The following is an 18582-nucleotide window of genomic DNA, read 5'->3' as shown; positions in this document are numbered from 1 at the left end:
GTGACCTTGGGCAAGTCCCTTTACTTCTCTGTGTCTCAGTTTTCTCAACTGTAAAATGAGAATTCAATAGCTGTCCTCCCTTATACTTACACTGTGAGGCCTATGTGGGAAAGGGAGTGTGTCCAGCCAGATTCACTTGTACCTACCGCAGAGCTTAGAACAGTGTTCGTATTAAATATTGTAATCATCATGTTCAGAGGTTTTTCTTCTTTATTAAGAAAAATACATTTCGGTCAGACTCAAAATCTAAGCCATGGCACACCTTAAAATATCAGCCAGTAGTGAGATCCAAAGACTGTTCATATTACTGTTTGTTCTAAATGTGGTGCATAACGCTGGACTGATCACTGCCTGAAACATTGGCTCTATCACTATTTTAAGTTTGGAATGCATCACCAAAGTGATATCTAAACCACCCAGAAGGAGCATCACATACTTGGAGAAAGAAGAAACATTACAGAAACTTACAACACTGACACAGCCCCATTAGAATGAGAACTCCCTGTGTCTCTATCAGTACGACAAATGATGAGATGCCTTTATGGATTGGATCATCTTTACGACTGAAAATGCAGTCAAAATAAATTGACAGGACTGACTTGATAAAAATGACCTGCTAATAGCAAAATCAGCACTATAGGTTTGCAGATACAACCTTGACTAAAAATGTACTTATCAAAAATTACATTGTGAAAGTGAATTCAAGTATATTCTACCACACATTCATTCATAATATGTTCTTGGAAAGCAGGGATTTATCATGAGGTACATTTTCCCTGCAGAGCTACATTAAATTTGTTACTTTATATTCCATAACCATCCCTGACATCCCTGCCCCCCATCACCTTGATCCTTTTCCTCCGCTATTGCTAGGGACTGCCTACCCACTCTGGTCCCCTTCCATCCCTATCCCCTTGCTCTAACAATATTCTTCCTTTAACCTATAAATAATGGAGGTGTACAGCACCCCTCTCAAACCATGCACCCCTACCACTGCCAGTACGAGAAGGGAGAGAAGAGGGAAATCTCATCAGGGTTCCCCTCTTGGCCTCAAGTTAGAAGGAAGTGGATCTGTTGAACCAGATGCCTTGCTACTCTATGGCACCGAGTTCTATCCCAACGCGACACCCAGGCTCCACGGACTTTGCACTTGCCAATTTGAATCTCTGCTTGGTTCCTGGGTTCCCCAGGAGCTTCAGTATGCTAATGTAGAGGGTCAGATTCTCACAACCCTGCTTGTCCTTCTACCCTACTCCCTCTCATGGAGGCTCTTTGTCCTGGCTGGCAGATTCTAATTGTCATTAGCACCTGTCTCCATGGTGACGGTACTGACTGCTCTGCTGAAGACCAATCAGAGGAAAGATCGGGAGGGGGAGGTGAGTGTTGACCAGAGAGGTTCAACCAGCCCATCTCTTGCTGGCAGGGCAGTCCGGGGCAGGACAGAGCACATCACTCATTTTCAAAAGGTTGAGAGTTGGGGAGGCAATTAAGGGAAGAGTCCAGTTAGGAGAATGAAGGGGATGGAGGACTTCTTGGAAGTTGAAATGTCTCGAGTCACACCATAAAGTCACAGGGGGACCAGTAAGACATAAAGGCAGGATTGGTTGGGAAGGCATTTGTATTTAGGAAGAGAATGGGTATAATGATGAGTGGGGTGCACAGACCCGGGGGTAAGTAGTAGTGCTGGACTCCCCTGGTCATTTGAAACTGGGTATTCACCTGTACAAGCTTAGTATGGTAAGTCAGTAATAAGTGATGGAGTGACAAGACCAAAGAGATTGTATATCAAAACCAAACTACGAACTTCTCTCCAAACTCAGAGTGATTTTTTTGGGGCCTTTTCATAATAGATACAGTACCATGGCAGAAGAGAAATGAATCCATGTCCATCAAAGGCAAAAATCGTCAAGAAATCTTCAAGAGAGAACAAAACTTCAACAATAATTTTAAAATGCATTTCACCACTGAAAATTATTCTGCCTACTATGAATAGTTTACTTGTCAATATGGAGATATTACTTGTGAAGCCAACAAGAAAGAGTCAGAAATACTAAAAAGGTTCCTAGCTCTGATAAACAGACTTGCCACAATCTACCAGCAGGGAGGGAATAGGCTGCTAGGTTGTCTGCATCAATTAGATGCCGGTAGCAGCCAATGGCCTCGGGAACTTAGAAGTGCATGAACTAGAGCAATTCAGGAGTGGATAAGGAATGTCAGACCAGATAATCTATGTCCCCCTTTCCTCGAGATAAAATTGATTGGGGGAGGCTGTCCTAGCAGGAGTGTTCCGGTCTAGCTTAGGGCAGGTAGGCCAGTTCAGTGGAACAGTCCAAGCCCCCAGATGTGCCTTCAGTCGCCCACACGGCCTTGGAAGCAAGGGGACGACAGAAAGGGAGCAGATGTTCCTTGACCATCCACTCAGGTGGCTATAAAACATTGGCAACAAGAGCCCTGGAGAAATTTCCTGGGATAATTCCCCTGTTAAAGGGGCAGAACTCAACCCAATGCCCATCATGCAACTTCCCTCCTTCTAATATGAATTTTACCTTTAAAAGTGAAAATTTAGTTCAAAAATTAAATATTAATTCTGAAGCCATAGACCCCTTGGTTAAATATGATTCTCATTCAGGCCACATTACAGGATTGATTTGAGGCCAGGCTCAAAAAATAGAAACCGAGGACATAGCTAAAAATTCCATTCAGGTTCCGGTGCGGAGGAAAATGAGTAACGTTCAACTTTGAAATCTAGGATCATCGGTAGGTGAACATAATGGGGAAAGGAATTACCTGAAATCTAACCTTTACATTTTGGAAGGTCTCACCATGAACTCTAATCTGTGTATCTTTATCTCAGAAATGTCAACTGCACTTTTTCATTTAGTAGTGCTTTCTGGACCATAGCTATTCATTTTAAATGTCTGATGTTGAGTGAATTTTGATCATTTTCAGAAAATATGTGGTTTCTCTTCACATTTAAGGGGCTGTTGATTTATAAATATTTGACTTTTTGCCCTATCAGCTCTGAGGTTTTTAGGCAGACAAAACATTAAGTCATCTCTTGGGAATTTTCTGTATTTTTCCCCAATTTAACAAAACTTTGGGTTTTTGTTTTACTTAAGGATCTGGTTTTCCAGCGTAGGCTCAAAAATGCAAGCTTTCTAGGGGCTTGTTAGTCCCAATGGTTTGTTTAATTTTAGAATCGCTAATAAGCGAATTAGGTTGCAGTATGCAATAAAGGGTGATTAAATGGAGAAAAGTGAAAATTGTGAAGCAATTTGGAAGCGTGAGAAAATAAACACAGTCTTGAGGGCATAAGGAGAAAACCTGGCCACGTTCCCACATTCAAAAAGGAAACTGCTTTTACTTCTTTTGATTCCTTGCTTTTTAAATCTTAATGCAAATTGCAGAGGTTCCAGTGCGTACATCCTGAGAAATAGTCAGCACTCAGATTTGGGCCCAGGACTCTGCTCCCATAATTTCAGGCTCTCAGAGGTCCGTTTACCACAATAGAACAAGCGAGCTTCACTGTGGTTATGCACTTGCTGAGCAGATCAGTGCGAGGGCGTGAATTTCAGCCTATCACATCTGTAACCAGGTACCATAAGCTGATTAAAAGATACATTTTGTAACATTTACCCTATTTTCCCCGTTTAAAGTCCCTTAATAATAATAAAAACACTACATGCGATACAGTAAAATGACCCATCAGTTAATGATCAGAAGATACATGTGATCACTTCTCTTTATTTAGCTATTCTCTTCAGTTACCTTCAGAACTATTGCCCAAAAGTTTTTTCCTGTTGGCTGTAATTTGGATCCACAATCTGGTAATGTCTTTCCTGATTCAATTTACATGGATTTGTTTTGGGCTCCAGGACTTAGGGTTTGGGTTAGGACAAAATTTACATTCCTTTTTCCTAACTTTCCCTTGCGACCTTCTTGTGAAGATGGTACCTGTCATTGGAACTTCTATTTAATATTTAATAGATGGGAAAACTGTGGTGAATGGAGATTAAATACTACACAGGCCAGTGCAAGAGCCAAACTAGAGCCAAGAGCTGAAGTGAAGAAGGCTACCCAACCACTTTAGAGGAGGTGGTTTCGCAAACCAGAACTTTACGATGGTACGTTGGTTTTCTGGCCTAAGCCTTATCTGGACCATACACTGTCTATGCCCAGAAATCAATCTATCAATCAAGAAATTTATTGAGATTTATTGTTTTCAGAGCACTGAATCCAGTGCTTGGGAAAGTACAACCAAGTTGGAAGACACAATCCCTACCCACAAGAAGCTTACAGTGTAGAGGGGAAAGACAAACATTAAAATAAATTATGGATATGTACATAGAAGCATACACAAACTCTTAATGAAGAGCTGTCAAGAATTAAAACTATATCATAAAAAGCACTGAATGAAGAAAGAACATAATGGTGAAGTTGGACATAGAGTACCTTTTTTCCTACCAGATATGTGTTCGCTTTGTGGTTAGAACCTCACATTTCTTGAATCAATTATATTAGCCTTGTACTAAGTGCTCAATAGAGTACAATTTAACAGAGTTGGTAGACACGGTTCCTGCCTACAGGGAGCTTACAATTTAGAGGGGAAAATGATAAAACAATTTGAGTGTTGAGTAAAATGTATTGTTTATCTGAAATAAAGAGTCTAACAAAGAAAAGATGGCAAAAACTGCATAAGGATGACCAAGAATTCAGTCTTGGGACTAGTGGACCACTTTCAAGCCCACCGCTGTTGTAGTACATATAATAAAAAGGAAACAATAAAGGTGTTTGGCCTTCCCTACTTTCAAGTGCCCCCTTCCAACTCACCATTTAACTGTTGCTTAGCTATCTTGATATCATTCTCTTTCTTGATATCATCCATTCTCCCTACACAGCTTAGCCAGCAGAGTTGAGCTGCTGGGAGCACAGTACGAGTAGTGAGATGCCCAATTCTCCCTACACAGCTTAGCCAGCAGAGTTGGGCTGCTGGGAGCATAGTACGAGTAGTGAGATGACCAGCTGCTTTCATGGTCAGCTTTTGAGTGAAGACAAAAGTCCATCAACAGCTCAAAGAAGAAACGGGACCCAAAAGTTAGAATGTAAAGATTCAAGAAATGCTATTTGAGGGTACGTAACTGAACATGTGCAAAACTGAACTCCTCATCTTCCCACCCAAACCCAACCCCCTGTCGTTCCCATCACTATAACAAGACCACTATACTCTTTATCTCATAAGCCCGTAACCTTGGCGTAGTTCTGAACTCATCTCTTATTCCACCCACGTATTCAATCTGTTACCAACTCCTTCACAACATTACTAATATCTGCCCTTTCCTCTCCATCTAAACTGCTACCTTGCTGATACAGCCACTTACGCTATCCTACTTTGATTACACCATCTGCATTCTCACTGAGCTAATGGTCTCCTGTCTCTCCCCGCTCCAGTCTATATTTCACTCTGCTGCATGGATCATTTATCACCAGAAACATTTGGTCCATGTCTCTCCACTCCTCAAAAACCTCCAATGTCTGACTATCCATCTCTGTATCAAATGGAAACTCCTTACCATTGACTTTAAAGCTCTCAATCAGCTAGCCCCATCCTACTTCACATCACTCAGTGATCTACTACAGCCCACCCTCCACACTGCACTCCAGTTTCAGCTTACTCACTGTACCCCGCTCTCGTTTATCTCACTGCCAAACTCTTTCCCACATCCTTCCCCTATCCCGTAACTCCCTCCCCCTCCAAATATGTCTGTCCACCACTCTCTATACCTTCAAAGCATTATTAAGGTCACATTTCCTCCAAGTGGCCTTCCCAGATTAAGACTTCTATTCCCCAGCTCACTCCCCCTTCTGGGTCATCTTTGCACTTGGATCTGTGACCTTTGATATTCATCCCCCACTCAACCCCATAGCACTTAAGCACATATCTTTATAGCATATATTATAAATGATTTCTACATATTAATGTCTATTTCCCCCTCTAGTCTGTAAACTCACTATAGGCAGGGAAAAAGACTGCTAATTCTGTTGAAATGTACTCTCCCAATTGCTTACTACAGTGCTCTGCACTCAATGAATACCACTGATTGATTAATTGAACTCAGACTACTGATCAGGTCTCTTGAGATAGTCATTGAGTGATAAACTACCCAAAGTCTGAACTGGGGTTCTCTTTGAACATTGTAGCCCCAAATATGCATCTAGTTCCCAGCTGTGTCACAAATATCAAGCATATTGGGATTGGATTGTCAAGAAAATTGTCCCTGAGATTTACCGATTTACTCATTGCTACCATCTATTTATATTTCACAAGATTTTTTTTTTAATCTGTCATGGATTTTCCACTCAAAGCTGGGATAATGGTAATGCTTCTGGAATCCTGGAACTGGATGGAGAAGAGCAATGAGACATCATTCAGATAGCCTCCTCCTCAGCATAGCATGTTGTCCCTATAAAATGTCTCTTCTGCTGCTTTTTATTCAGAAATGTGAGTGCCCACTGGGCATATTCCACAAACCAAACGAACTGAAGCTCTTGCTTGTACAGTAGTAAGTTTGTTCAGTTTTTCCAACATGAGATGATTTGGTCCTTTGATATTAGAATCTGCCTCATATTTTAAAGTGAATGTAAATTAATTTCTGGGAGACTGCAGAGGGCCAAATGTGGTAAACTCAAAGAACTATTTCATTTTACTTGATGGCTCTTGTCAAATGCAACTTCACAAACCTGTGTTTTCAGAGGAAGAATTTAGGTTTATATATTTTAAAAACAGTATTTTTCACACATCTGATTTTTTTTCACCCAATATTTCCAATACTAAGGTACTGTAACATCCAGTATTGAGGTATTCCCAGTGCAGGTTATAAAACATATTCAGCTCAAAATGGGGAAAAAAGCAATATTCCATTAAAATTAAAATTAAGCTCCCACTAGTTCTAAACTAACCTACCAATGAAGAATGTTCAATAGGAAGAGTATCAAGCATAATATATGCTATAGGTTTCCAACTACGAGTATAGAATAGGAGACACTCGGCTTATCAGGGGGTTCAGTCCAATTCAACAGCAGCAACAGCATCACTAACTGCTTATTTGGGTTTCTTGTCTGAGCCAGAACTCCAGGGAACCAACAAGAAGCACCTCAGAGCAGCAGCTGTGGCAGGAATAAACACAAAACTGTTTTTGCTCCTGCTGCCACCAATTTTCCACACTTAATTTAGCTCCACAGCCCCAAGAAGCAAGAATTCAGGGAAGGCAGCAGCTGCAATGGGTGCTGCTTCTCTCTGTGTGAGGAATACTCCCTAAGCCAAAGTGAAAATCTGGAGCAGCAGCAGCAGGTGATGACTGGGTATACAGGAAGTGAAAGACGGAGGAAGCATGAGGTTTTACAATGAGACAACCTGAGACCTTTGAAGGATGGTTTTGAAGGTGGTTGAAAATCCCTGGCCTACAACCACTTAAATTGAGCACCCAATACACACTAAAAAACCATTGTTTGACTAATTTGCTTTGATTATTTCTCTCTTCATAGCAATTTCCTGAAAGACACTAAATATTTGGTACCATAATACAAAGATCACTGAAGATCCAAACAAAACAATTTTAATTCTATTAAGAATTCAAATTGGGGGACGGGGGTGGAAGCAAGTGCAAACCGGGAAGACATGAAAAACATAACATTAGAAGTATGAACAAGTAAATGTACATTAAGAGTGCTAAGCTTTCTTCTTTTTTACACCCAGTTTTTTTATCCTTCCTTACAAACATAAAGCTTTTAACTTTTAATCCACAGATTATTCTCTTGAAATGTTCACCTCTCTGAGATGATCAGAAGCCTGAAAACAATGAAGTTGCAAAGGAACTAGAAGAGGACTAGGTCATCATCATTCAGTGAAACAAAGGACATCCTCTCAGGTTAGAAAAGTACTGGGTTTTAGGCTAGAACTGAATAGCTCCCTGGATTCTTTTATCAGAGACAGGACTAATCACCTTAACATATCACTCACCAAATCCCAAGAAGAAAAGAAAAGAGAGTCAGAATACCTGGGATTACTTCTAAAGAGTCTTTTCCAAAACATGTGTCATCTCTTTTAATACCTCCACTTTCAGGTACTGAAATCAGGTTTTGGCTTGTCTTAGGTCTGTCCCTAAACAATTCAATGCCCAGGAACTACTTCATTTCTACATCTCAAAGAATATATGATTATCTGCTCGCTTTCAAACAGAACATAATCCATTCAATGTTATTTATTGTGCATTTACTGTGTACAGAACACTGTACTAAGTGCTTTGAAAAGAGCAATACAGCAGAATTGATAGACCTGATCCCTGCTCACCATGAGCTTACAGTCTAGAGAGGAGACATATTAATATAAATAATTCACAGATTTGATACATAAGTGCTGTAGGGCTGAGGGTGGGGTGAATAACAAATTGGTACAGATCCAACTTCACAGACGACAAAGAAAGAATGGGAGTTGGGGGAAAAAAGGCTTAATCAAGGAGAACATACACCCAAATGGTACAGAAACATACCTGGGAAAATATCCTGATCAGTATGATGTTGTCTTTTCTACAACTTTTTTCATTACAGGTAGGTCCATTTCACAAGTTAAGTGCCAGTCTACAGAAGATGGCAGAATGGAAGCCCTGAGGCTCCCATTTCTACTTCAAAATCTACTGCACATTCAGAGACAAATTCCATCACCATTGGGCTATTTTCACTTTTTGTTTGAGTGCAAATCCTTGGTTCCTCAATAGGACTTGATTCAAAAGCATTTAAAATAGCTCAAATAATAAGCAATTACATTCACTGAGTGCTTATTATGAGCAGAGCACTCTACTAAGCTCTTGGAAGATTACAATACAACAGAATTAGCAGACATATTCCCTTCCCATAACAAGCTTATAGTCTAGAGATGAGCTAAATATTTGAATCGAAATGAGCTTGGCTGTCCCTGATCCCGCCTTTTTATACAACTACATGCTCTCATAAAACAACAAAAACATAACCAAAAAAAATTAAACAAAACCCAAGTGCTCTGCATACACTAAGCAAACAATAAATATGATTGATTCATTGATCTTATCCATCCCTTTTTATACAAAAAATAATTTCTCCTCTTAAGGCTGGGAAGACAAACACAGAGACCAGACTTGCCCTGAAGCCACAGAACAATGCTGTTACTGTGCCAAGAATTTCTCTTCTCTGGATTCTGGTGCTTTCACTAGTCTGAAGTAGAAATGCAGTTTTCCTCGCAACAGCTGCAAGCATGATCCCACATGACTGAGGTTATAGCTATTATTTTGCTTTCTTCATAAATTTAGCTTTTAGTGACATTTTATGCCTTCATTTTGCATCAGTAGGGGTAATTGTCTGAGAGGAATCTTCTGCATTTCGTTGTTTAAATCTTTCCAAATTATCATCACATTGGATTTTTTTAGTATGGATGACACTGATAAAGTACGAAAGAGTGCAAGAGGGATATTCTGAACATTTTGAGAGACAGGAAAGTCATGAAAGTATGACCCTAATTAGTACTTACATTGTGCAGAGCACTGTATTTGAGGAAGTACAATACATAGAAACTATTATGTCTTGAGATACTTCACAGTGTTTCCTTCCACAGTCCCTCTGGTCACTCAAAAAATACCCAATGAGAGATATATTGGTACCCTTTCCAATTTCAATCTTTCCTGAGATTAATCCACATACCTATCCCATTAGACCCCAAGGGCACGATCCCGAAATACACATACTGTCCACTGTTTATATTGCTCTCTTCGGAATGCAGTTTATGGATTAGAAGTAAACCTGATCTTGTAATTTGATCGAAAATGTTTTCCAAAAATTAAATGTCATCTTTACGAAGCTTTCCTTATGTTGCGGATGTATTTCTGAAGTGTTCTACAAATTCTGTGCTCACGTTAGTAAGCATTATCATATCCAAAGATTTCCGGGGAGGTTTTAACCTTAATAGAAGGTAAACATAAATTTAAAGGCTTAACATTTGCTTTAGATAAATCTTTTTACATCTACTGGGCTTGTGACCTGATTTAACTACTGACAAAAAATTAAGGAAAAAAACCTTGATAATATCGCTGTAGTAATACTGTCTTTATTAAACACCTGCTATAAGTGAAGCATATGTAACCTTCAATGTACTTTAGTATTTCTGCTTCTGCCTTCCTCTTCTGTACTGTGGAATTTTATTCAGGCTTACTATGTACCAAACACTGTACTAAGCACTGGGGTAGACGCAACACAACAGTATCTGCCCCGCATGGGACTCACAGTCCAAAAGGGAAGGAGAACAGGAATTTCATCTTCATTTTCACATATCAGGAAACTGAAGCACAGAAATTTAGTGACTTGCCTAAGGTCTCAGAGCAGGTAATAAGAAAGAGTCAGAGTACATGGGTTTGCTCCACCACTTGTCTGCTGTGTGACTTTGGGCAAGCTGCTTAACTTCTCTGTGCTTCAGGTACCTGACCTGTAAAATGGGGATTCAAACTGTGAGTTCCCCGGGGACAACCTATCTTATATATACCCAAATGCTTAGAACAATGCTCAGCACATAGTAAGTGCTTAAATACCACAATTATATTATTAATCAGGATTAAAACCCAGATCCCGCCTCCAGGCCTGTGCGTTCTACACTACTCTACACTGTTTTTGAGTAATTCATTTCTGTTTAGTCTAAACTTTTGTTCCTCATGATAATAATCCTGTTTTTCCACATGATGTTAATTTCTGCATTATATGTTGTGTGTGTGGAATTGACTAGGCTGGTGGCGTTACCTACTCCCAGTGGGAACTCGGAAAAGCAACAGAAATAAACTTGTAAAGGTATTTGGGTAACTTCACAGGCATACTTCATCACTTAATGACCTCTGAAATGACTGTTACAGGATGATGTGAGAGGGTGGGCATTATCTTGATACACACACACACACACACACACACACACACACACAACAGCACAGGAAAATCATCTTGTAGCCTCTTATCGTTCGGTACTGTATTAGTAATAATTAGCATTTTGTCCTTATGCTTAATGACAAACCATATATTTGGAATTTTTTTTTCCTAGAACAGAAACTCAGGAGTGTGCAGGAGACACGTATTCAGGTGGAAGGTCTAGGATATCTGCTATGATTTAAAAAAATGGAAAAAGTAATTCAGTTGTGTAAATGCAACTGAAGAAGTATATTTTTAGGACTACCTCCCAGTGAAATTGAGGAATTTAACTTTTAAGTATACAACACCTGGAAATTGTAAACTCTTCGAGGACAGGAATCATGTCTACTTATTCTATTGTATTTTCCCAAGTATTTAGTACAGTCCTCTTCATTGTACCACTGATTAATGGAATAACAATCAACTGTTATGAAATGACTGATACCTGGTAATTTTTTAAACATAAAAAACCCATAGGTTACAATGATTCTACCTCTGAATATAATTCAAAAATACAGATGGGTGCAAAAGAATATTCTATTTGAGAATAAACTTCATCATTAGCTCCCTGTGGATAGGGACTATCTCTACCGATTCTGCTTTACTGTACTCTTCCAAGTGTTCAATACAGTGTTCTGCACACAGTAAGTGCTCAATAAATATGACTGGTTAGTTGATGCTGCTTCTCAGAACTAGACTAAAACTATGGAAATGTCAGTTAGTAATCTTTATTTTTTTAGTAAGACTAATGGTACCTCCACAAAAATTGTTTCTCACTTACTGATCTAAATATTCATAATAATTCCTTATATGAACTTTACTGTGCTGTTTGATCACTGCCTCAGATCTTAAACACACCTTTTTCAACTAAGTATTCCTTCCTTAGAAGAACTTCAGATTCTTCTCTCACCCAAAATGAATACATTTGAATTGTTTGCTTCTTGCAAAGATATTTTCATTTCACTTTTTTTTTTTTACCAACAAATACACCAGAGAGATTGAAAAAATATTCCCCATCTCAACCTAACTTCAATATTCACTGGAGTTGCTTTGTTCTCCATAGCCTGCATAATTAATAACTACTTTAGCAATCAGTCATGCATTCCTTAATGGCACCTCAGGCATCAAGTATCCCCACCAACCCCTCCCCCAAGTAACAACAGTCTACATTACATGGTATTTTCCTAGCCAAACCAACTTAATTTGAGTTAAATCACTGGGAAGGATTTTATCCATTAATGTAATGTAAATAGTTATGGTTTACATAATTGCTCCAATTACACAGTGGTCATTGTGCAAACCACAATTTTACTTTGAGAACCAGGACAGGACTTGAAAATGCAATTTCAAGTAGAGCACAAAACTTTTAATAGCTAATTATTCACATTTCTGCACATAAAAATATATTCACAGTATATACATCATTTCAGAGACCCACAATTGAATTGCCTCTTTAGTGACCAAATCTTAAATAAGAATTAAACTAATCTGAATCTCATATTCACAATTAAAAAAATAGTAACAATGATGGGAAATGTGAACTAAATTGGCATGATGGAGGAAATCCCCTCTCCTTCCCTCCTTCTGCCTCCAGATCTCCTAAACTGCAGTCCTGAAAGTGAAAAAAGTTACTTTGTTTCATTTAGAAAAGGATTTTTCTTAAAATTATTGAACACTGCAAAAAAGCAATAACCATATGACCAATACAGCAACAGCAGTTTAAGCTTCAGCATGTTAACCAGAACACAATTCTTTAGGATTATCTATTATTTCTGTTCCATAGTTTATCATTTCTAGTATGAACAGTTCTAATTCAAGATTCAAGCTCAGTTGAATTTAATACAAGAACAAAATACCAATGAAGAGACTGGGACACATGAGAGTTTCCTATGCTTAAAATGGTATTTTGTTTTGGTGAAGCAATTGACAGGTTTCTAATTTTTTCTAATAAAATACCACAGATTATATCCAGAAAGGATGTAACCAGAAGATCTAATAATAACACATTTAGACAGTGCGAGAGAGTTGCCATCATTCTTTGGCTACTTAATCATCATTTAAAACCACATTATACAAAGCAAAACATCCATAATCTATTATAAATTAGTCCAGAATTAAACAAAAGTATTTCTATCCTTCCTAAGGGATCTGAAACGTGCCCTGTGTCCTCTCTCTGTGTGGCCTCCAAACAGAAACAAGGATGTACTGTTTTATTTCAGTTTTGCTTCATTTCTTCCCAAACAATCTCTCACTTCTAATCTACCAGATATTTTTCCTCCCTTAGAATAAAAAAAAAGTCAGCTCGATATGGTTTAACTTCAATTTTCATTATTTATGTGAGAAATTTATGAACTTTTATGACAGGAGGTCTTGTTATATTCTCTATGTTGAGATTAACATTTACTTCAACATTTATTCAACATTTTAACATTTATTTCAAAATTAGTTATTTTCCTAAGGATTATTACAAAGCTACGTGCTTGAATGAGCTTTATGTTATACATCCGAATATTTCTACTAGTTTCCTATCAGACTTAAAATTACAAAAATTTTCAGTTGATAGCCTACATTATATAAGAATGCAAATATGAATAATTCAGTTTTTTTTTTTAAGATTGGAGTTTAGAGTTTAGAAAAATTCAAGGGGAGAAAGTTATTTTAAGTGGATAGTTATTTGCATGAAAAATATGTCAGATGTAAAGGTAAATCAAATCAGTGGCTGTTCACCAACTAACTGGATGCTCTTCATTCACAGAATCAGATACAGTTTTAACTGAATTTCTCTAGATAGGAATCCAGAAGAAAAATTCAATATAAGCAGTCCCTTTTTTCTTGTGCTGGAAAAAACAAGGGCCAAATCGACAACATCCATAATTTATCATTTCCTGTACTTAATTATCTTTTATGACAATCACATGATATTGCTGGTGTGTAAAAATCCCATTCTTCTTTGACTGACACCTCAAGTAAGGAAGAACATTGGGTGGGCCAAATTCAATGTGACTCAATCAGAATCCAATAATCCATCTCATATTCAGGTGATATTTCTAATTCAAATTATTTTTGAGGATCCCTGAGCAACCCAGAAGATGGTAGAAAAATAACAGTTCAGGATTCTTACTTAATATTGATTACTAATAGTAATAATAGTAAAATTGACAGTTTTTAAGGGCTTAGTATATGTCAAATACTGCACTGAGCACTGGAGTAAGAACCAGATAATCAGGTCAGAAACAGTGCCAGGATTAGAATTAGAATCCTCTGACCCCTCAGGCCCATACTCTTTCCACAATGCCACACTGCTTTTCAAGATGAATCTAGTTGCATGCTATAGTTCTCTGATAAATTAACCTCTACAGAATATTGGTTATTCTGGTGAAAATTAGTTTAAAGGAACTCCTCAATCGCTATTGATTTCAGTGAATTCCATGTTTCAGTGACCTTTCTAAATTAAAAGGACTACTGGTGATTATTTCACTTTTAATTCTGAGACTATGTATCTATGAATTTGGTCCTAGCTAACTCCAAAATGGGCTCAAATTTATACTGGACTACCTTCTTATTCAGTAGCTTAGTCATAAATTTAGCATCTTGAATTAAAGGGGTCCAAAAGTATGAACTAGATGTTTGACATGAAAGCATCTCAAAGCCAGTAGAAAGACAGTAGGGACTTCAAAATATCACTTACTCTAGATGATCAATCAGTGAATTTATTGAGTGCTTACTGGGTACACACCACTGCCCCAAGCACTTGGGGTAATAATAATAATGTTGCTATTTGTTAAGCACTTACTATGTGCCAAGCACTGTTCTAAGCGCTGGGGTAGATACGAGGTCATCAGGTTGTCCCACGTGGACCTCACAGTCTTAATCCCCATTTTACAGATGAGGGAACTGAGGCACAGAGAAGTGAAGTGACTTGCCCACAGTCACACAGCTGACAAGTGGCAGAGCCAGGATTCGAACCCACGACCTCTGACTCCCAAGCCCGGGCTCTGTCCACTGAGCCATGCTATAGGCACAATCCTTTTTTTTTCAAATGGTATTTGTTGAATGCTTACTATGTGTCAGGCATTATTCTAAGTGCTGGGGTAGATACAAGATAATTAGGTAGAACACAATCCGTGTCCCATACATGGCTCATAGCCTTATTCCCCACTTTACAGATGATGTAACTATGGCACAGAGAAGTGAAACGACTTGCCTAAGATCACACAGCAGACAAGTGTGCAGTGGATAGAGACTGGGAGTCATAAGGTCATGGGTTCTAATCCCAGCTCCTCCAATTGTCTGTGACCTTGGGCAAGTCACTTCACTTTTCTAGGCCTCAGTTACCTCATCTGTAAAATGGTGATTAAGACTGTGAATCTCACATTGGACAGGGACCGTTTCCAACCTGATCTGCTTGTATTCACCCCAGTACAGTGCTTGGCACATAGTAAGCATATAACAAATAACATAATCATTAAGTGGCAGTGATGGAATTAGAATCCAGGTCCTTCTGACTACCAAGCCCATGCTCTAACCACTAGACAACGCTGCTTGGTTTACAGTCTAGAAAGAAGAGCAACAGCATCTGGATTTTTCTGATAATATCACACCACAGAAATAGGCCAGGCCCAAATTTAGCTCTCCTTGTTTAGGAAGGGAAGAGCTCATCCTGGGTGATACATATTCTTGTCAAATTTTAGGAAATGTTGATGGAGTAAAATGGAAAGTCAACATCCCTTCAATTGCTCCAAACCCATGAGGTATGCCAATCAATGAACAGTATTTATTAAATGCTTATCTCATGCAGAGTACTGTCTTAAGTGCCTGGGAGACTACAGTAGACTTAGTAGACATGATTACTATCCCCAAGGTGCTTACATATAAAAAAACAGTTTCCAGATGATTCTATATTACCCAAAAAGCTACTCTGAATAAATGGCCCAAAATCTTGAGACTTTGGCAGTTCTGACTTCCCAAGAAGATGGAAAACTCGGTTGGATTCTGTAGACCTGCCATTCCCCACTGTCTCAGTGATGACAGCATATCCTAAATTGGCAAGATTTTATTGAAGACAAAGATAATTAACAAATAAATCTGAAATTTCTCATTCATGTTGCCTTGGTTAAACCTTAGAGACTGCAAACTTTTCAGTGTCAGAAAATCGATCCGCCCAGGCTTGCTGACCCCCTTCATCCTTGTTCCTTCCTTTCTTGCCTAGTAATAAGACCAGACCCTTTTTTTCCCCCTCCAATTGGATAATAGCTGTGGTGTCACAAGCCAGTGCCTTCATTTTAGTTGGCAGGAGCCACTTTTACATACGAAAATGTCCTTACCCACTAAGTCTCTGAACAACTGCTCAATTGATACCGTTGTGGAATTTTTGCCTGGCTCATGCTGGATGTGCTGATTCAAAAAAGATCTTGGCTGCTTCCCCAGATGACCCTACAGGGAGAGTGACCTGCAGGCTTATTTGGTGTAAATCCCTTTGGCCATTCTTATATAGAATCTACGATGATAACCCTGGATGTGTGTTAAATTATTTACGAAGCAAAATACACTAGGGAAAAAAGACAAAAAATATTTATAAAAATGGAATGGTATAATAAGGGATCAAGGATGGACCGTAAATTTCTCATGGGCAAGTATCATGTCCACCAATTCTGTTGTACTGCACTCCCAAAAGTGCATAGTAAAGTGTGTGCTTACTGCTCACATTAAGTAGTCAACAAAGATGGGAGACAGGAAACAGGGCAAGTGAAAGAACAATTTTCAATCACAGAATAATACCAGCATTCTCTGATGAAGGGAGAATATTTTAAAGTTAGAAACAGGTCACTGACATCTCTATTAAAAAAGGTAGAAAGATTAATATTCATGCAACTAACTGTGAGAATAACACCTCATAATGACTGCAGAGGAGAAAATGATGATCACACTGACAAAGAAAAAAATCAATTTATTAAAAAGATTTTTCAAAGCGATATGCTATTTAACTGGACCCATTATGTATCTGAGCCACTTTTCTATCTTGATTTTGTATCACTCTGTTGCTTTGTCAGCTGAAGTTAGCTGTTTCAAAGAATAGCACCAGAATATGAGATCTTATATGTTTTTAGCTTCATTAAAGAACATTTGAGAAACACATGGAGTACCATAAACAGATTAAGAAATATGATGGAAAAATGCTAGGAAAGTCTGCGAGAAAGATTATTTAGTATGGGCACAGACTAAAATGAATTTAAAACGCCCATTCAAATTTTGCAGATCTTGACTATGTCGCTTAAATTGCAAGCCCCTACTATATATTGTTTTAAATTGCTTCCCTGACTTCTCATCAACTTTGAAATGTCAGTTTTCCTGCAGACAGGAGGCAGATTCCTTAGTCTGACTATATTCTTCTCAAAGCTAGGAAAACGCTTAATTTCAAGGCACAACATTAGTAATACACTTATTGAAATTTCTACATGAGCAACTGTATCTGTAGTCTCTCAATCCAAGAAAAAAGTCATTTATTTCTGAAGCCCTAATAAAGCAAAGTTCCAAGCCAGAGAACATTTTTTAAAAAGTGAAAACAATTGAAAATAAGCAAAAAATAATTGACTAATTAGCTATGAGGTATACCAAGGTCACTTTCATTTTCTGAAATCAACTAGGCCTGAAATCATATTACTTACTGGCATGGTAAGTGAGTAATGGATGCAGAATCCAGGTTCAGAAGGAAAATATTCATCCGAAACAAATCTTATCCTGATTTGATTCCCTTTAGAGATTTGCTTCCCTGGCACAGTACTGGAACCGCACCAGCGCCCCAAAATAGTGCCATCGCTGGGCTCCTCAACTTCTACAAAATCATACCTGAAATGAGAGAAAAAAACCACAGGTATTTGATCTGATATTTTTGCAGAACTTAAATGAATCAATCATATTCATTGAGAGCTTATGGTGTGCAGAACACTGTACTATGTACTTGGGAGAGTAGATAAGTTCCCTGCCCACAAGAAATTTACAGTCTAGAAGATTATCTTAAAAAAAATAGTTTCCCAAATCATAAACGTACACCTCAAATCGCTGCTGGCCTAATTAAATGCCCTGCGTAAATAAATACTGCAATATAGGGGAAAACCACTGAGTTACCAAGTCATTTTTAATATTAACTTAGCCACATATGCTTATGTCATCTAGGTTTACCAAAGAGTAACTCTCTCCATTTCCTTTTGTGGTATGTTGATCTGGCCTAGTCTGATAATTTTCCTTATTTCCCATGAAAATGACCAGCAATGACATCATTTTTGTCATCAAATAGTACTTTATTTTGAATGGTTCCCATTCTCAATTATATAGTTGGCTCTCTCTTTAGGCTAAACTCATCAGATAACTGCCTCTCCAATACTGTCTCTGACCCACTCCAATCTGGCTTCCACGCTCTCCACTCCATAGAATCTGCCCTCTAAAAGATAAGGAATGATCATCTTGCCAAATCTAAAGGATTCTACTCCAACACAATCCTCCTCAACCTCTCAGCTGCCTTTGACACTGTCGACCATCCCCTTCTCCTGGAAAGTTATCCAACCTTGGCTTCCTCGCCAAATTCTCCTCCTATGTCTCTGGCTCCTCATTCTC

At 38.4% G+C, this 18582-nt stretch overlaps 1 protein-coding gene across 4 annotated transcripts in view; it reads right to left on the bottom strand.

Moving 5' to 3' along the window:
* The window catches only part of PDGFC (platelet derived growth factor C), a 172661-nt gene that overhangs the window by 26401 nt on the left and 127678 nt on the right, over positions 1-18582 (bottom strand). For all 4 annotated transcript variants that reach the window (XM_029076783.2, XM_029076784.2, XM_029076785.1 and 1 more), the window contains one exon: positions 17637-17817. In XM_029076783.2, the coding sequence (XP_028932616.1) occupies positions 17637-17817 (181 nt within the window). The remainder of the gene's footprint in view (positions 1-17636; positions 17818-18582) is intronic.

The sequence above is a fragment of the Ornithorhynchus anatinus genome, chromosome 12 (genome assembly GCF_004115215.2).
Source record: "Ornithorhynchus anatinus isolate Pmale09 chromosome 12, mOrnAna1.pri.v4, whole genome shotgun sequence".
Lineage (NCBI taxonomy): Eukaryota > Metazoa > Chordata > Mammalia > Monotremata > Ornithorhynchidae > Ornithorhynchus > Ornithorhynchus anatinus.
This window is presented reverse-complemented; position numbering and strand designations above follow the sequence as displayed.